Below are 20934 nucleotides of genomic sequence, written 5' to 3' on the forward strand. Positions count from 1 at the left end.
TACAAAGTTAAATAAAAAATGCCAGCCATAATTAAAAAAAAAAAAAAAAAGGATGGGTCTTTCTCCATGCAGCTGCTTGTGTGTTTTCACTGTACAGTGAGTGATCTGAGAGGATAAGGAGGGAGCCGCCATGTCTTTTATGACTTAGTCCTTTAAGTCACACACTATTCCTTCTGCCGTATTCTGTTCATTAGAAGCTAGTCACTTATTTGAGCCCACATTCAAGGGGAAGAGAATTAAGCTCCACCTCTTGAAGGGAAAGGGTATCAACTGGTGGACATATTTTAAAACCACTGATGAAATGCTTGAATTTCTAAACTGATAAATATTTCACATGAATTTTGCAGTGTTTAGCTGTTCTTCGGAGACTAGATGTTTGGCTTTCTGGTGGGAATGACCTCTGTGTGTGGAACCGAAAATTAGATCTCCTGTGTAAGACTAGTCACCTTTCTGATACAGGTAAAAACAAATCAAGGTAATTGTGAACCATGATAGACAGACTCTAAAAAGACACGATGAATCTTCAAAGAGACTTTCCATGACTACAAAGAAAATATAGGAGATTTTGTTTTTAATTCTGAATATAAGATGTAGCCGTATTTCTCCAATTCAGGTTAAGGGTTGTGTAAAATATATTTCCATTTAAACTTGGAAGGAAAAGATCCCCCTTCTTTTGACTTCCCCTTCCTTTCTAACAGAATTTCTCAAACGTGATCAAGAAAAACCTTTTCACATATGCTCTTGGGCCATGTCTTAAACTGCGTTTGGTGAGCATGTTGACACCCGGAAGCAGATCTTCATGACTTTACAATAGCATTTTCTTCTTTATTTGTAGGGTCATTGGACTTTGAATAGATTGCTAAGGATGACCTCATTTTACAATTGATTTTTACTAAAGAAATTTCACTCATGTGCAAACTTACTAACAAAATTCTATCTTCTCAGAATTCTGTTGACATATAGTTTTGGTTTTAATAGAAAAAATCAGTTTTGACTTCTATTCATATCAAGGAACTTAAAAAATAAAAATAAAAATTTATTCAGAGTGAAAATATTTAAGTATAAATAAGTAAATTTAAATGACAATAACCTTGAAGTCATTGATACACTATTAACTATTTTTGCTTCTAAAAGTAATGAAATGAACCAATGGACACCCTAGAAAGAATACAGGCATACTTTGTTTTATTGCGCTTTGCTTTATTGGGCTTTGTATATACTGCATTGTTTACAAATTGAATGTGGCAACTCTGCATCATGCAAGTCTATTGGCACCATTTTTCCAACAGTGTTTACTTTGTGTTTCTGTCACATTTTGGTAATGCTTGCAATATATCAAATCCTCCACCAGCAAAAAGATTATGACTGGCTGAAGGCTCAGACAATGGTTAGTATTTTTTAGTGATAAAGTATTTTTAAATTAAGGTATTGGATTGGCCAAAAAGGTTGAAAATCCCAAATGAGCTTTTTGGCCAACCCCATATGTACATTGTCTTTTAGACATAATACTATTGCACATTTAATAGATGATAGTATAGTATAAATGTAACTTTTATATGCCCTGGGAAACCAGAAAATGTGTGTGACTTGCTTTATTGTGATACTTGCTTTATTTCAGTGGTCAGGAACCAAACCCGAAATATCTCCAAGGTATGCCTGTATTATTAAAGCATATTGTTGTCATCTTAAGGGTAGTAGGAGCCCTGTGAGTTGAATTTACACTTCATTATTGGAACTAGTTTATCTCCACGTGGGTATTATAAAATACTAGAAAAGTAATATGATGTCTTAGCAAAACTAAATCCAAACCTTACTAGGATTTACAGTTTAACTTCTGAGTTCAGCATCTGATCACTAGTAATCTTGTTTGAATTTAGAGTATATTTTCATGTTTACTATTATTATGAGTTATATCTCTTTATTTACGTATACATTTTCCTTCCTATTTCTTATGTTAGCCTGTGCTTATTTGTGAATTTTTATTTCATGAATTATTAGTAATTATGTTGTGAAATATCGAAATCAGGGCCAAAAAGGACCTTTTTGTGTGTTATTGGAAATAACCACCTATTACTGTACATTAATTAGTCACAGGATTGTCCTGTTTATCAGTGTTTCAAGAGCTAGCAGAAATCTTTGAGAAAATCAGTTACAAAGCTTTGAAAAGGCCTTAGGTTGTCATTGGTGAGCTTTTCATCATTTGGATTTTCCAAATTACAGGATGCCAGGTAGTTAGGAATCCTATTAGACCCTTATCTTATGACTCTTCTTTCAATAAGCCTTGCTTGATTTATGGACTGGCAGGGCTTTTAGGGGCAGTTAGTATATATTTGGAAATAAGCAAAGATAATCTTAGTATGATTAGAAGCAATGGAAGGAGCCTTGGACTAGAAGACAGTACATCCATGCCGCTTCCAGCAATATGTTTTGTGATTTTGTGTAGTAAGTTGCTACTTCTGGATTATTGAGTTCCCAGGTTTTGTTTTGTTTTGTTTTTTTGTTTTGAAATTCTGTGACTTTATTGAAAGTCTCACCCAAATACATAGAGTGACTGAAATATTTTCAATCTGGTAATTCTATCAACCACTACACTACAGCCATCACCACAACGCAGCAGGAATTGGCTTAATTTTACATAATTTTTTCTTACGTCTATTTGTGCTGATTCCTAATAATCACAGTGTTCTTTTTCTTTTTTTTTAGCTTTTTCTTGGAATATAGTTCCTTTACACTGTTGTGCCAGTTTTTGTTGTACAACAGAGTGAATCAGCTGTATTTATACATATATCTCCATATTCCCTCCCTCCCGCGACTCCTTCCCACCTTCCCTATCCCAGCCCTCTAAGTCATCACCCGTCATCAAGTTGATCTCCCTGTGTTATGCAGCAGCTTCCCACTAGCTATCTATTTTACATTTGACGGTGTATATATGTCAGTGCTACTGTCTCACTTCGTCCTGGCTTCCCCTTCGTGCCCCACCCCCCCTTCCCCCCACCCTGGCCCTTGTCTTCAAGTGCTATCTGTTCTCTACATCTACATCTTTATTCTTGCCCTGTCACTGGGTTCATCTGTACCATTTTTTAGATTCCATACATATGAGTTAGCATACAGTATTTGTTTTTCTGGCTTACTTTGCTTTGTATGACAGACTCTAGGTCCATCCACACACCTCACTACAAATAACTCAATTTCATTCCTTTTTATGGCTGAGTAATATTCCATTGTATATATGTGCCACATCTTCTTTATCCGTTCATCTGTTGATGGGCATTTAGGTTGATTCCATGTCCTGGCTATTGTAAATAGTGCTGCACTGAACATTGTGATACATGTTTCTTTTTGGATTATGTTTTTCTCAGGGTATATGCCCAGTAGTGGCATTGCTGGATCATATGGTAGTTCTATTTTTAGTTTTTTGAGGAATCTCCATACTGTTTTCCATAGTGGCTGTACCAATTTACATTCCTACGAACAGTGCAGGAGGGTTCCCTTTTCTCTGCACCCTCTCCAGCATTTATTGTTTCTAGATTTTTTAATGATAGCCATTCTGACTGGTGTGAGGTGATACATCATTGTGGCTTTGACTTGCATGTCTCTAATGATAAGTGATTCCAGTATTTTTCATTTCATATATAATTTAATAAACATTTTTTTTAACAAGCTGTTTTCTGCATCTGGAATTCTCCCCTGCTACCCCTTCCCCTGCTCTCCTATCTCTTCTACTTCTTTAACTTGTATCACTACTCCTCCCTCTCTCCTCCTCCACCATCATCTCCCCATCCTTGAACATGGGGAAATACAAAACATACTGTTAAAACAACCGTATGTGAGAAAAGATTTTGACCAGAAATACTCCCCAAGTGGGAAGGTAAAGCAAATGAGTAGAATAATTTCCAAATTTGCATATATGTTATAAATCACACATGTATAATATTACATATATTTTATAATGGAAAAGTTAACTTTAATAAACAGGTTTTCTGCTAACACGTGGTGGTTCTAAATCTAATATATAAATCTTTAATTTTTGCTGAGAAAAATAATATTGTATTGTAACATATCTTATAGAAGTTATGGTTACCCTAAAATCATCTCATGATTCAGTTATTAAAAAATACTTAGTACTGTATACTTAATAAATGAAATGTGATGGAATGTTGAATCTGATTATTCCAGTAATACAAGGAATTTTGTAAATGTATTGATTGATTATAAACATATACTTTGAAGGCCACTTTCTTAGCTGTTGAGTGTTGGTTCAGTCATTTACTGCCAGGGAGCCCACCCAGGCTTCTTAAATTTACATTGAGGAAAATGCCAATTTTATTATTTATTTACTTATTTATTTTTTCTTTAAGAGCTTTTATTGAGATACAGTTGACATACAGTAAACTGCATATATTTAAAGCATACAATTTGATATATTTTTTTTCTTATTAGTGATGTATACATGGCAATCCCAATCTCCCAGTTCATCCCACCCTACCCCCGCTCCCCCCTCTTGGTGTCCATATGTTTGTTCTCTACTTCTGTGTCTCTGTTTCCACCTTGCAAACCGGTTGATGAAAAATACCAATTTTATATCTCATTTCAGCCAGCCATCTTATAAATGGTGATGATGATGATCTTAAGGGGTCCCTGGTAAATAAATTCACCACAATATTAAAAGTATTCACAGAGCTTTTCCTACCCTTAATAAATCAATAATGTCTTCCAGAGGTCTCACCTACTCTTCACAAAATCATTTTCCGTATGTCAGGAAGCACGGAAGTGTGATGTAGCAGATGGTGTGTGCTTTATTGTTACCACCCCCTTTGTAGGAATGACCAACGTAAATCTGCGAATGTTTTTGTTTTTGATGTAATCCATGAAGAAAATTGTTTAACCTTTGTTTTATATGTTTTTGAAGGGATCAGTGCTTTGATTGAAATACCTAATAACTGTGTTGTGGCAGCAGTTGGCAAAGAGCTGAGTGAGTATGACTTTTTTCTTATATTTTTTCTATTTCAAAATTTTAAACTAGCCCTGTATACACATTTCAGAAAGACTAATTCAAGGGACATCTTTCCCTGCCCCAGTCTTGGCCTCCTGGGATTGTCGAAGTGATATGGAGCCTGAGACATTTTTAAGGTGTTAGGTCAGTCTTTGTACCACACTTGGTCTAGCATAGCCAAGTGGGCAAGGTGACTCCACTCCTGTGATGCTAGAGAAGGCCATTTACATTCCACAGTCCTTTCTGTTGCTGATCCACACTCATACACTTACTTAGCAAAAATTTTAGCCTCATAAAACAGCTGTCAACATTCTGGAAACTAAAAACTTGAGTTGGGAGTGTTGGAGGAGGATTATTTGGGGAGTTCACTGAGACAGGAGCTGTGGAGTTTTTGCCCCGGGAAGCCAGAATGGGGCCCATTTTCTTGGGGGGAGTTTATGCCATTTTCCTTGGAGTAGTGGCATAGCAGAGGAGGGATAACAAGAGGAATTTTGTAAATGTATTAATTGATTATAAACATGCTTTTGAAGGCCACTTTCTTAGCTGTTGACTTTTGGCTAGCAAAAGTCATTTACTCACTTACTGCCAGGAGCCTGCAGTAAAAAAAGCTTTTTACGCTCATTACCTTATGGATGAAATTGGGTGTTGAGAAATGATAGAGTAAGCATACTTCTTAAAAGCTGCTTTTTTCTCGAAGAATTTTTCTGATGTAGCCCAGAGGGCATTTGATATTATTTGTCCTACTTCTAGAGACCAGCCTTGAGATTTGCTGTGACCGACAGTTGGCATGTTTGCAAATGCCAGTGAGACATGAGCTCATTGTTCACCATTTATAAACTGCTATCTGCAGGCTCCACTGCTTTGTAGTCACATTTCTCTTTCTTCAACTGAACTTTCCATGTGTAATTGTGTCTGAGAAGTAATTTTCTAGACCCTATGCTTATCCTTTCTTTCCATAAAGTAGTTTCTGGAGATGTAATTTTGTGTTTAGTTTTTTTTTCTTTTTCCTTCCTTGCAGAAATCCAGTTTTCCCATGTTCTTTATTGACCTGGAAAGCCGCCTTAGCTTTTCTCTGCCTTTTGCCTCTTGTAATCAGTCATTTGTGTTTTGCTGGTTTTACTCTAACTCAGTGGTTCTCAAATTTTAGTGTGTGTGACTAAAGGACTTGTGTGCAACGACCTGAAGGGCTTGTTAAGAACACAGATTACTGGGCCTCACTCCCAGAGTTTCCAATTCACTGATTGTGGAGTGGGGCCTGAGCTTCTGCATTCTGACAGGTTCTCTGGTAGTGAGTGCTAAGGTTGCTGCTCTGGGACCATACTTTGCGGATGCTGCTCTAAATATTTTGATCCACTTCTTTCCATCTCACTACTATTGCTCTATTCAGGTACTCATCTCCTCTTTTGCCTGCTCTATTTCAATAGTCTCCTAACTTCTCTTCCTTCCTCTACCTTACTCCTCTCAAATGCCTTCTCCTTTAGTTTAGTGCTTCCCAGATAATTCTCTAGTAGATGCTAGAGGGATCTATTTAAATGCAGGCTTCAAAACAATACAGATGAGCTTATTTGCAAAGCAGGAATAGAGACAGATGTAGAGAATGGATATGTGGATACTGGGGCGGGGGGCGGGGGGGTGGTGGGATGAATTGGGAGAATGGGATTGTCATATATACACTACTATGTGTAAAATAGATAAGTAATGAGAGCCTACTGTATAGCACAGGGAACTCTACTCAATGCTCTGTGGTGACCTAAATTGGAAAGGAAATCAAAAAAAGAGGCGATATTTGTATATAAACGAATAGCTGATTCACTTTGCTGTACAACAGAAACTAACACAATACTGTAAGGCAACTATACTTCAATAGAAATTAATGTAAAAAAAATGCAGGCTTCAGAGCTTCAGTGGCTTCTTATTGCCTACGTCAGTTGTTTCTGGACTCTCAAATTTCTTACTAGTACAAAAGGTCAAACTTGTGGAGATCAATGTAGAGTTGCCAATTTTTATTTTCTTTAGTGAAAACATTAAAAACCCCAAACCAGAAACCAAACAAGCTACCATTTACCACTCTCATTTTATAAAAAAATAATTTTTTAATAACAGAATATGAAGAACATGATCTCATAAGAAAAGAATAGGACTTTAAGTTTAATACATGTAGTTTTATAGAAGAAACTTACGTGGTCCTTATCAAATCATGCCCTCCATTATCTCCCTCCTGCTTCCTTTGCGTCCTGTGTCACTTGCTTGTTAACTGAATTGCCTGGGATTCCCCAAAACACCTGAGATGTTTCTCTCCTTTATGCCTCCATTTCTGTTGTTACCCTGTATTGGACTTGTCCTCCTACTCATTGTCCTCTTCAGTCTGGCTAATTTCTACTTATTCTTTAAAAGCTCAGCTCCAGTATCTCTTTTTTCAAGAATAAAGTCTTGCTTACTTAATACCTTCCCTCCCAGAGGTTTTACAAACTGTATTCTTATAATTCCATATCTGTCATTTAACTTACTACTTTAACAACTTATTTTTGCTTTTTGTCCTCTCTTTGCCCCGTCCCTTTAGAACATTAGCTCCTTGGCGACCGAAACTTTCCTCTTCATCTTTCTCCTAACAGATAAGAGACTTACTGAATGAATTAGTGAATTCATTGAAAAAGTAATAAAAGCAACACTAATGCCTCAATAGAAGTTAGAATATTAGCTAAAAAAAAAGGAAGAAATGAAAGTTGGTTTTTTTCAGAAAATAATTTATAAAAAATACAAATATTCTTAAAAACGAGGTTCTGCATTTGTCTCGTAAAATAAATATGTAGTGCCATTTTTCCTTATAAAAATGTTTTATTGCTTTAAATGTACTATCTTTTTTATTTCTAAGATTAAGCTTGTGCCGATACCCTTGATTTTAAATGTTCCATACAAATTTCTCTTTTTCTAATGTGAGGGTTCCTCTCAACAGGAAATATAATATCTAGCTGCAGTGACTTTGAGGCTTTTATTAGCTAAGCAAGGCTATCCGCTCTGAGTACTCATCCTGGTTCAGAAGTCCAGGATTTTTCTCTTAACCACTTTTTAGAATTTGACTACTGCCTCTCTTATCTTCTGATCTAATTCATATTTATTTTATTTCCTTGAAGTTATTACATATGTGACCCTTGTAAATACTCATCTATAGATTCTGTATTTATGGACTCACTGAACAGTTTCACATCATCTTTTGTACTCTGTAGTGTTTTGGTCAGTATTTCAGGTTGTTCTCTCTGTTAGATTAACTAAACAATACATTGCTTGTTATTCTGCAGTCCCAATCTCAGCATCATTTGGTAGTATTCCAGCTAAAGTAGAATTTTCACTCCACTTTGATAGGTATGAGGAAGAGTTCCCTTTGTATTGACTGAAAGACCTTCTTCTTTTGACTGCCATGGTTTCAAAGTGAATGGCTCTTAGGATAAAATAACCTTTCTAGAGGTTTGTCAGTTGGTAAAATATTGTCCAGAGACATAGCAGGAAATGTGGTATGACCTGTTTTCCAGAGAGAAATGTGAGAAAAAAGAGATTTAGTATGTAACCATCACTAGGGAAGAATATGACCTCTGAGACATTCCCATTTCTCAGATACTAGTTTTCCTAAGCTGTGAGCATCCACAGCACTTGGTACTGGGGCTTATTATAGCACACAATACATTGATTATGAGCTTGTGTATAAGTCTCACTCCCACTCTCGATGAATATTTGAGGGCAGTAACTGGAACTTATTCACATATAATATTTAAGTTCCTCGAGCACAGTAGTAAGTATTTAGTAAATGTTTGTTTATAGAATCATTCCAGATGATTTGATTTTGGTTTTCTATATTGATTACAGTTAGGATTAATACAAGTTTATATAAAACTATTTGCTAATATCAGGTAATGAGTAGAGCAACACATTGAACGCCTACTATAGTCCAAAAGAACTGTATGACACACAAAAATTATACGGTATATTCTCTCAGAATTTATAACTTAATGGTGTATGCCTAGGTGTCAAGAAAAGTTAAAAAAAAATAAAAGCAGCTGCTGAAGTCTTCACTGATTTGAAGTTAATCAGAAATTTGTAGCTTATTTTGCAGCAGTGCTTACTGGCCTGGCATGAGTAGAGAAAGCTAAAGGTGGAGATGATTGAGGGGTATGTGGGCCAGGCCTAGTGAGGGAGAGAGTAAGGTGGGAGAGCTGGTCATGCACTGACGGTCTAGAGGGGATGGGGGCTTCATGGTTGACAGTGGGTTTAGAAGAGTTTTAATAAAGGAACAGAGTTCTGAGGATTTTAGTAGATCATTTCAAACATTTCAAGCATTTAAAAGAAATATTTTAAAGTAGTATGAACAAGGCTGTCTTTGGAGATGGGTTTTTCACTATTTTAGGTATTCTCAGTTAATGAAATGCTAGCTTTTTAAGCAGAAATAAAACTGTAATCTTCTTTGACCATTTGAATAAAATTATATTTGTCTTTTCATTTAGTAATTTTCAGGTTGGTAGCACCCACAGAGGGATCACTAGGATGGGATATTCTTGAAGTTAAGCGCCTCCTTGATCACCAGGATAATATTCTCTCACTGGTTAATGTCAATGGTAAGTTCATTGTATACATGTTTATATTATAATTTTTTTTTTACTTACAGCCTTGTTTTGTTTTAGGATTCTAGAATTACCATCATGAAAATGATGGTATTAACTTGTAGGGATTGGTAGTCTCTTATTTTCTGAGGTTTAAACCAGTGGAAGTCATCAAGTTTCATAGATTGGTAGGTCTTAGATTTAGGCACAAGGGGAAGAATAGAGTTGGGCAGAGAAAAGGGATGACGGAGGAAAGAGCATACTTACCTCAGGTGCTACTTGGTAGCTGTGGAATGATTGTTGTAGGCTATCAGTACTAATGTTTGGTAGCATTTTGACTTCTTTGGCAGATGGTTCTGGCTAGCTTCTCTTTTGAAGATCACACAGTACAGAATTATATAGCACTCTTACAATAGAATGAGCTGGCTTCAAGCCGGTGGTAATCATGATTGAAGAGTCAGAGAATAACACCAAACGAAAGTAAAGGTCTGCAGAAAATGGGTCATATCTGCCCTTCCTTATGGTTGTGTGTTTTGATTTGCCAGACTTTCTTTTTTTTTAACTTTTTGGCTGCACCACATGGCATGTGGGATCTTAGTTCCCCTACCAGGGATTGAACCCATGCCTCCTGCATTGGAAGCATGGAGTCGTAACTGCTGGACCACCAGGGTAGTCCTGCCAGACTTTCTATTTAGCTTTATAATGATTTTAATGATCCTCTCCTGTGAGCTGAATCTGACATCAGATGACAGGATAGGATCACAAACCACAAATCCTGGGATTTAGCTACTGCACTTTCAAATAAAGTGACATCTTATATCATCAGAGCTCTCCTGGGTGATCTGTATTCTGAGGTCAGATGGGAGGACTTCTGGGTGGCTTCAGTTTGATAGTCTGGAGAAGACTATAAGAGGGTCTTGTAAGGATGCCATGAATATGATGTCATAAGGGGACTGGACTGCACCACCTGACCTGCGATCTGGGTTGGCTCTTTTTGAGCACTACTTTGTAGAAACATGAGGCAAAGGGAGAGGGGTGCAGACAACACTAAGTGTAATCTCCATTTGTATGCCATTCAGTCACATTTTTGGATACATCAGTGAAAATGTCCCTCCCAGCTCCAAAATCTTCCTCTCTAATAGGCATTTGCTTGTTCAGCCCAGCTCCAAGTCTTTCTGAGGACTAGATAGAAATGACAATGTTAGGAGCACCCCTTTATTTTTCCCTGGGCTCCTTTTTCCTCTAGCCATGATGGCAGCACAAAAGGCAGGTTCTTATTTGGAAGTCCCTCTGACATTGAGTCAAGAAGCTCCACAGCCCTAAAGCTGTTGAGAAAAGCACAGCAGTGTTTTGGCCATTACAGTGATCGTGCCTAGTTGTCCCGTTTTAGCAGTGAAGCTTTGGTACCAAGACCTGGCATGTTTCCTTAATGAAGGTGATGGGATGTTACTGAGGTAGGCTTAACCTCATGGAACTTCTTTTGCTCTGTGATGTACAGACAGAGAAGCTTATAACAGTTTAACCAAGGAAGCTTTCTTCAAGTATTTCTTTGCCACCTTCTTAAGGGAAGGAAAATGGAAAGCTAAAGCAAAAAAAAGTTGTTAATAAAAATTACAGAAAACCCCTAGTGCTTTTTATTTATAAACTCCATGACTATAAAATTACACTATAGAATATAAGTAAGCCAAAAGCATATTTAAGAATCATACATGGACAAGTAGTCTGGTAAAATTTGAGAATGATACTGTGGCAGTCATATCTCGTATATAGACGTCTGCCATGCTGCAGATTTCAGCAGTGGTGAAATGATTATGTTGTACAATTCCCAGTTCCACTCTCAGCCCTGCTTCTTTATCCCCACCAGTTACCAGTTAAAGATGTGGCCAGTGAATGGGTTTGTAACTCACAGGGAAAGTGCATTTTTAGTGAGGTGGCCCTAGGGCAACCCTAGAATGGTACAATAGAACTCCCACAAATGTGGAGAATGAATACCAGGTTTGCCAAGGAGATCTCAATGCCTGTGCAGAGATTTTCTAAGATGGACATACAAGATAACCTTGCTTATCTCTTCTGGCAAAAGGCTCTGCATTCTGCTTCTTTATTTTATTCCTTTTCTTGCTCTGTACTGACAGCATGGTATGGTAGTCACAACATATTAATACTTCTGAGGGATGGGTAGACAGGTATCAGGTGAGATTTTCATACTAAGCGATCTTTGATAGTTGCATAGGATAAAAATCCATCCATATATAATACATCATTGAGGTTGTTTGGTGTGAAACATTTTGAATGATCAGTTTGGGATAATTTACATAGCAATAAACTACACTGACTCAGGTCAATGTCATTTTGTTTTTCCTGAAAAATTCTAACTGAGCACGAGTACTTTGTTTCTGTTGCATAGATGAATTGTAGACACTTGGAGGAGATCAGAGCAGGCAGCTGTGTGGTCTCAGTAGGGTAACTTTGTTGTTATGACGCATGCAGAGTTGGAATCAGAAGAATCTGCACTTGTCTCTGGTTCTTTTGTAGTTTGAGTGAGCTTGGAAAGAAGAGGGAAAGGGATGGAAAAGAAGCTCATGGAAAGATTACTGCTGTCTTCACTTTCCCACTATTAGAACTAGAAGCCTGTTTCTCTCCACAGATCAGAAATGAACTTAATTCTTCACGGAGAGAATTCTATAGGGTCTGTTAATAAACTATAGAAATTGGACTTGGAACCAAGACAAAATAATATTTACCTGTATGATTGCTGGTAATTCTTTATTTCTAAGAGATTGTTCATCTAGTTATTGGAGATTTCTGTCTTGCTGGTTTATTTGATAAATGGGATAATTAAATCATAATTACTCATCCTTGTATTCCTAAATTACAACTAACTGGATGTTTTAATACCATTAATATGGAATAATACCAGGGGCTCAAAATAATACCGGGACTCAAAGATAACATTTGATGTCTTTTTAAAATGGCTACACATTTATTATTTAATTTGCTTTTTACAGTTATCTTCATTTAATACCTGAGAAATCCAAGACAGAAAAAGATTAAATGACTTTCTAAAGACCAACCACATGGCTAGTAACAGGCAGAGCCAAAATTAAAACTTGAGTATCTAGACTCACAGTGCATTATTCTGTTCCACCTTACTCTAAATATAAAGGAATTGAAGTAAATTACATTTCTTTAAGATAGTTTTTAGTCTCAGCAGTTGTACATTTTCTGTTAAATATGTAATTTTTAAAGTGTCTTAGTTGGCCCACTTTCATTTTCATTAAAGCTTTTAAAAACTTGTTATTATGCAAGTAATACATAGGCATAAAGAAAAACGAGGAATTAGAAACATAAATAATGTAAAAATGAAAATCATCCCACCATATAGTATTAAGTGCAGGTTCATATCCTTCTAGGTGTTTTTCTGGGAATATATACATATGTATATATGCATACATATTGTGTGCTTTTTGTAACAGTATGTCATGAATATATTCCTGTATTAACGTAGCATACTTTTACAACTTAGTTTTCAATAACAGCATTACTATTTCATTTCATGGATGTCTTATTTATTTATTCAATCCCCAATTGGATGTTTTAGGATATCTTTAGATTTTTAATATTATGTGTAACAGCCTTGTCACATATGTCTTTTATGTAGTTTCCTCAGGATAAATTCTTAGAAGTAGAATTGTTAGTGCAATGGGTTTACAATTTTTTAAGGTTTTGATATATATTACCAAGGATTGCAAAGATTAAACCAGTTTATACTAGGGCATTAATAGTACATTAGTGTGCTGATTCCTTATGCTTTTGGCAGCATTGGGTGTTTTTCCTGTTTTATAATCTTTCCTGATTTGCAAGTCAATAAATAGTATCTCAATGCTTTTAAATGTCTTTGATTATTAGGGTACTGAACGTCTTTTCACGTGTTTACTGACCATTTGTATTTCTTGTTTTGCCAGTTCAGGTCCTTTGCCCATTTTTCTGCTGGAGTTCTTATCTTGTTCTTAGTGACTTGTAAGAAGTCCTTATGCATGAAGTATAATAAACCTATTTTGACATCTAAATCGAAAAGTTTTCCCAGATTTTTGTCATTTAAATGTATGATTTTTGTGCTAAGCAGGTATTTACTCAAATCTCTTTCCCCAACCCCCACTGTCTCCTTTAGTGGCCTTTCTGGACTGCATATTCATAAAAAAAAAAATTCACCTTTATTTTCCTTAATTCTTTAAATACCTTTAATGTTCTAATCTGTTTGAAACTTATTTTTTTATATATGAAATAATAGAGTATATATTAGCCCCCAGTTCCTGGCACAGAATTCCATAAAACCCTTGTAATTGCCCAAGTGATGAGAGCACAGGGAACATCTTTTGTTCTAATATTTGGTTTAATATTTCCTGACAGAGCTCCTAAATCCCTTGGAATTTTCTGGGTGATAGGAGTGTCTTTTGTTCTAATGAGGCCACTCTTTCTTGATGGGCTCTTGGATGGGGTCTGGTCACCAGAAAGATAAGCCATGATTAGAAGCTTAGAATTTTCGGCCACCCCCTGCCCCCTCATTCTCCAGAGAGGGGAGAGGGGCTGGACCTGGAGTTAGTCATCGATCATGCCTATGTGATGAAGCCTCCATAAAAATCCCAACAGCATGGGGTTCAGAGAGCTTCTGGGATGCTGCACATGTGAAGATGCTGGGAGAGCAGCAAGCTCAGAGAGGGCATGGATGCCCCGCGACCCTTCCCATGTACCTTGCCCTGTGCATCTCCTCCATCTGGATGTTTATCTGTATCCTTTATCATATTCTTGTATAATAAGGTGGCAAACAGTAAACTGTTCTCCTGAATTCTGTGAGCCACTCTAGCAAATTAATTGAACCTGAGGAAGGGATGTGGGACTCTTCAGTTTACAGCCAGTTGGTCAGAAACACAGGCAACAATCTGGATTTGCAATTTGTATCTGAAGTGTGAGAAGTCTTGCAGGACCGAGTCCTTAACTTGTGGGATTCTGATAGTATCTTCCAGGTAGATAGTGTTGAAGTTGAGTTGAATTGTAGGGACACTCAGCTGGTGCCACAGAATTGCTTGGTGTGGGAAAAACCCCCACACATCTGGGGCCAGGCATGTGGTGAGTGTGGGAGTAAAGGAGAGACAGAAGTGTAGCTTTTCTTAACTGTGTATGATCCAAGGTAAGGTTCTTTTGTTTTTATTCCCCAAATACTTAACCAGATATTACAGGATGAGGTATTTCTTTCTTCACTGAATTGAAATGCAGTCATTATTACATACTAAATGTCTAAGTAAACTTGAGTCTATTTCAGGTCTTTCTGTTCTATTAATCTTCTTGTTTGGCTTGTCTAGTTACCTCACTGTTCTAAATACTGTGATTTTATAGAGCAGTACTACTAGGCAGTTCATTCATTTTTGCATTTAGCCTAGGAAGATGATCAATAATGATACGTATACGAACTCTGCCTAGATTTGAGTTTTATAACTGGCTCCCATGTTGGAGAGCTCATCATCTGGGATATCCTGGACTGGACTGTGCAGGCCTGTGAACGAAACTTCTGGGACCCATCTCCACAGCTGGACACTCAGCAAGAAATAAAACTCTGTCAAAAGCCAAATGACGTTTCTATTCATCATTTCACATGGGATGAAGAGGTAAAAAAAAAAAAAAAATATATATATATATATATATATAATCTTGCCTCTTAATAAACTCAGTTTCTAATTTTTAAAATTTAATCTCATGATGATATAGAAAGGTATCATTCCCTGTGTTCAAATTGTGCTTTAAAATGTTTTGATATTTTTCAAAGATTACATTGCTTGCTTTAAAAAAGCATTTTAATCTTAGCTTTTATCTTTGGGGCAGGGAAGAGATTAAATGGCCACAGATTTTAAAACTATTGAAATTTTGAGTTGGATTAAATATTCCCGTAGGATTTGAGGATAATGCTTAAAATTGTTTTAAGAAACACTTTGAGAAAGAATCCTTTTTGAAGATTCTGGTGCATCTCCTGGAGCAGTAAAGGAAATTAAAAATTTCAGGAATGCCTTTCTTTTAGTCTTCTAGCATCATGGGGCAAGATGACTGTGTGAGAATTACTGATGTCAATCCTTTAGGCCTTGGCAGTGATGCTCTTGGAAGCACTGTACATCTGTTTTTGCAGTAAGAGATTAGTACCAATGGATTTCTGAATCTTGGTTCTGATCTCTTAGCTTCAGGGGCTCAGAGAATATGTTTAAAATGGGGGTTACTTTTCTAAATATAATCACAAGAAATGTTTGAGTTGTAAACTTTGAGGAGAGGGGTTGGAGGAGGCTTATATCTCACTTTATTTTGTGCCTCCCTGTACTGTTTAGATCTTCTGATTGTATGTGTTTTGTTATTTTTTATTTAAAAAACTCAGCAATAGTGTTTTGGATGGGGAGAGCATGGTCTTTTTTGTTGTTGTTGTTTTGCTTTGTTTTGGCTTTCTTTGCACCTCTCTTACTTAAAAAACAAAACCAAACCAAAACAGAATAGGGTATGAATTGGTTAAGGAACACTATTATACCTAAAGATTAAGTTTCTTTATATTCCAACTTTATTTTAAAGAAATATATATATATATGATAAAAAACAATAGTCTCAGAAAAAGATGGAAACTAGATTTCTAAGAGTTGTAGCCCTAAAAATTATATATATATATTTTTAAATTTGATACCTTTTTCTCACTTTTGTAAAAATTAGTGTTCAAAGTTTTTTCATTTTGTATTCTCTTTAATCTTGAAAATTTTGATATTTATTAACTGCTATAAATGCTTAATAAAGCACTACTCAGTTTTCCCTGATTTTCCTTGTTTTTTAGGAGTTTTTTTCTTTCTACAGGGGGGCTATTCACTGTTGATGACAAGTGATTGATAGATTCTGTTGAGTAAATGCTGCCCAAAAGCTTATTCATTCTCTTAGTTGTGTTTATAATTTTCTTTGTGACTTTGGATAAATCATTTAAACCCTGCACAGATTTCCTTGTTCATATAACTTAGTTTCTGGCGTTTCTTTGCATTGAATATTGCCCAGGGCTCTAGATTTTAGCAAAGTGGCTAGCTGTTCTCATTAATGCTCATGGCACTGGTCCTCAGCTTGCACTGCTACATGCAGAATACCAATCCCGAGGGTAAAGGGGATCATTCTAGATTTAGACTTTGGTAAGCCTTGGGGGCACGTTTTGGTCCGAGTTGGCTTTGTAGCCTTTGGTGAGAACAGGAAGGCAACAAAAAGAGCTTTTTGAAAGCTCTGTCTCGCTGTCATACCAACTCAGTAAGAATGAATGATTTTAAGACAAGTGCTTCCAGAAGTCTAGTGACTTGTAAAATAATTTTGGAAGCTAGGTGGTATGGTATGAGGCAAGAGTGAGGGACTGGAGTAGCATGACCTAGATTCTAATATCAACTCTCATGTCTTAATTTTTTGTGACTTTAATCTTTTTTTTTTATTTTGACTTGTTATTCTGGAAAATAGCTTTTCCGACATTAATAAGATGTTGTGAGGCTGAAGTAAGAAATATTGGTGAAAGTACTTTCAAAAGATTGAAGTTGTTTTAGTAAAAAGGTGTTTCTGATACTACATTTGGAAAAGTGTTTTTGTGAAGCCAATATATATATGCCACTATAGCATATGCTTTTTTGTATCCTTTATAGGTCTTGTGATGCTTAAGGTATGGAGTGCAAGTAATTTTGCTTACATTTTTCAGGCAAAAGAAGCTAAGTAGTTTTCCCAAGGATATAGTATTATGTGACTGAAAACCTAGGTTGTACCTCAGCAGCACCACCTCCGCTGCAGGCCAATCTGCCAGCCACAGCAGCTTTCTCTAAGCTGTCACATTTCAAGGAGGAAGAAAGCGATGCTAAGGGGTATAATATACAGAGCTTTCTCTGTATTAGCAGTTGTGTTCTTCTGCCTTCTAAATGCTGAGCTTTCCTTTGTGCTTTGATATTTTTGGACTTCAGAGGGCAGTACAATAATTTGGGCTGAAGGCTAAGAACAGGGAAGGGAACAATGGCTTTCTGATTTCATACCAGGGCTGGAAATCTGTTACACCAGGTAGTGGTAAGTACTAGGTTTATGCCCATTTCTAAACTTTTTCTCCCCAGAATGTATTTGTTGCAGTTGGAAGGGGTTTATACGTGTATAACCTTCAAATGAAGCGTGTGATTGCCTGCCAGAAAACTGCACATGACTCCAGTGTCCTACACATTGCCAAACTTCCACACAGGTACAAGTTTCCATCTATTCTGTAACAGGTGAAGGAAATGCATAGTTCCAGTGGCCACCAATGTAATTTTTCAAGGGGCAAAGTCACCTGGCTCCGAAGCTTGATCTATTATGTTCTTTTGGAAATGGAGACTACCCCAAGGCTGTCTCTAACAGAAGAGTTTGTGGCAATATATTACAAAATTTACAAGAAGCAAGGTTCAAATGAGTTACACTGAATTTCATTATAAGAGGAGACAGTTTAAAATTTGGTGTTTATTTTAAAAGGTAAAAGACTTGAACACTATGTAATATAAATTTTTATATTCTCCACAAACCCACCCTTTTTGCTGGTATTGTTTGATTAAGGCCAGAATTATTTAAATGGTAGTCTCCTTGTTGGCCAAGACTACTTACTGAGGGCTTTCCTCTCAGGGTAGATTTGGCTGTTGAGTTTCTAGGGATGAATTATGTGAAGGAAATAGTATTATTTTCTGTGCAGGATACTTTTAGAGAGGTGCCCTGAGAAGAGATAATAGTGAGAGGAAGCAGTAGGACTTCTCAGGATATTGTGAAAGTGTAATTCATAACCTGTTTTCCTGAATGCATTTTTAAAAATGGAAATGATATATTTATAACTTCTGAACCAATGTACCAGTATGTGTGCCTTTCTTGAAGAGTGCTTTTACTTTGCATTGTAAAGCCATGTTGAATTGTGATTTTTATCAGCTCCTGTGAAGAGCTGAATAAAAGCAGTTGAGGGCTCCACTGATTTCTTTCACTGCAAATTTAGCATTGGCCCTCCATGGTGCTCTTTTTATCACTGACTTTCTCTTCTGACAGGCAGTTAATCTCATGTTCAGAAGATGGCAGTGTACGCATTTGGGAATTACGAGAAAAACAGCAGCTTGCAGCTGAACCTGTACCAACAGGTGTGTCCTTTTATCAAAAAGGTAGTCTTGCTTTTCCTTCCCTCATATGAAAGACAGAAGACAGGCAGTTATGTGTAACCACAAGAATAATATACAGTGTGCTCCAAATAAACATGTTTACATGAAGCATTTGGTAATTGGGATCTAGGATTTACATCTAAATATTGCTTTACTGTAGAACTACCTGTTTATTTCAAAGTCAACTAGGATTTTTTTGTTTTTAGGGGAAACTACTATTTCTGGTAATCTGACTGACCAAATGGCCTAAGGCATTATTTACTCATTTATATTGTCTGTAATTATGTCTGGTATACAAACAGAATTTGTACCATCAGGTGTCAAAGTTCTTTCAGCCTTGAAGCATTATCATTAACATTGAACTCAATTTATATATAAATACTTTCATGTTTATATCATAATCTCATGAGCTCTTGATTTTCAGGCATTTGATTTGAAAAACAAAATCCCAGTTAGTTAGCAAGCTTTGTATAAGAAATCAGATGCTGGTACCCCTGGAGTTTCTTCTGGTTATTTGAAGTCATAGGGTATTGTTCTGGGACACATGTTGCTTTTTGTCTACCCTTTATTGATAAGTCTGAGTTGTGACCTCCCCCCACTTTGCCCCACCTACACATTGCCATTCAGGCCTTTCATTTCTCTCCTCTTTGATTCCCATTGCCTTTTTCTTGTGTTAACACACCTCCACCTGTGGGTGAGTAGGGGCAATAAAAAGAGATGAGCAACAAACCTGGGCAGCTAGGAGGAAATGAAGTAACATGTTAAAAACATCCTAGCATAGTACCTGGTACCATCTGCTCACTTAACCCTTGACTAAAAATAAGTGAGGAACACCTCTGCATTTAAGTTTTGTTTTTCTGATCTTACATTATTATAAGAAAAGAGCATAGTAATTTTGAAAATGACTGAAATGGTTTGTGTTTTTCTAGGATTTTTTAACATGTGGGGATTTGGAAGAGTAAATAAACAAGCCAGCCACCCTGTTAAAAAGCAACAAGAAAATGCCACTTCATGTTCACTAGAGCTTATTGGAGATTTAATTGGACACTCATCATCTGTGGAGGTATTGTTTTTAATAGGCATATAAATATCCAGGGAATTCCTGCTTTTTGCATCTTACTGCTCTTCATTCATTTGGTCTTATAAAGACCTAAACGTTCTCTTATCTGTAGGTTTCTGCTGAATCTAAACATGGAGTGGGATAGGTTATAGTATGTGCAATTAGGCTCTCCCTTTACAGAGAAATGATTTGAAGAAGGAATGTCTTGCTTTTAAAAAATGGCTTAATTACCGTATGAGATGTAGGAGGCCGGTGACAATAAGGACAGTGTGAATAATGTTGAATATATAACAGTAAATAGAGGGTACATGGAGGGTTGTGCTTATATATGAAGAGGTAAAGACTTACAGAATCTAATTCCAGGGGACTTTATCAAATTCATGAACAGTACTGTTTTTACCTCCCTTTGAAGGATATGTTAGCTTTAGTAAAACCCAATGTCTTGATTATCATTGTGCATATATGAAAATAATAGTTGAGAATTATCGGACATACAGTTCCAACTTGTTATAATTCAAATACATTAATATTTATTATCAGCATCATTGCCTGTAATGAAGAGGGAATAAGATCGGTCGAGGTAAAGAGAGGATTGGAACTGGTTACAATATAATGCTAACCATATAAGCAAAGTCCTAAGTAATGAATTTCTTAAATTGTTCTTTCCTGTTTCATAGCCAGGTAGGAACAAATTATTTTTCATCTGAAAGTGCAGTTTTACTTAGGAGCAACAGCACAACACTTGTTATTGAGTATTTCCTCTATTTCAGGCAGTATACTAGACACTGAAGTTTACAAAGAGATATAACATATAATCCTTGGATTTTATATTTCAGTAGACAGGAAGGATACAGGCTTAATAAGCTGCTTATGATGGACCCAGCTGAGTAGCAGACAATGAATACTCAGAAGAAAATGGTTAGTGGAAGATAATAGATGGGACTTGAGCTGAACCTTGATGCTTAGGTAGGATAAAGATAGTCCTGTGACCATGTGCTCCCTGATGTTGGGTACTCATGTCTTATTCATTTTTGCTTTCCTCTAACAGATAGCCCAGTTATTTTCATTTTGCTTTTTAACTTTGGGAGTTGTGCAGATGGAATG

General features: G+C 36.5%; 1 protein-coding gene across 4 annotated transcripts in view; it reads left to right on the forward strand.

Annotated features, from left to right (window-relative positions):
• Positions 1-20934, forward strand: part of WDR41 (WD repeat domain 41) — a 55178-nt gene that overhangs the window by 24080 nt on the left and 10164 nt on the right. For 3 of the 4 annotated variants that reach the window (XM_057740760.1, XM_057740771.1, XM_057740781.1), the window contains exons 6-12: positions 348-459; positions 4910-4972; positions 9487-9597; positions 15058-15242; positions 17721-17842; positions 18664-18752; positions 19700-19833. In XM_057740760.1, coding sequence (XP_057596743.1) covers positions 348-459; positions 4910-4972; positions 9487-9597; positions 15058-15242; positions 17721-17842; positions 18664-18752; positions 19700-19833 — 816 coding nt within the window. Of the gene's footprint in view, positions 1-347; positions 460-4909; positions 4973-9486; positions 9598-15057; positions 15243-17720; positions 17843-18663; positions 18753-19699; positions 19834-20666; positions 20749-20934 lie in introns of all 4 variants that reach the window. The other variant, XR_009054588.1, reaches the window with a different exon arrangement.

Source organism: Hippopotamus amphibius, chromosome 1 (genome assembly GCF_030028045.1).
Source record: "Hippopotamus amphibius kiboko isolate mHipAmp2 chromosome 1, mHipAmp2.hap2, whole genome shotgun sequence".
NCBI classification, from domain to species: domain Eukaryota; kingdom Metazoa; phylum Chordata; class Mammalia; order Artiodactyla; family Hippopotamidae; genus Hippopotamus; species Hippopotamus amphibius.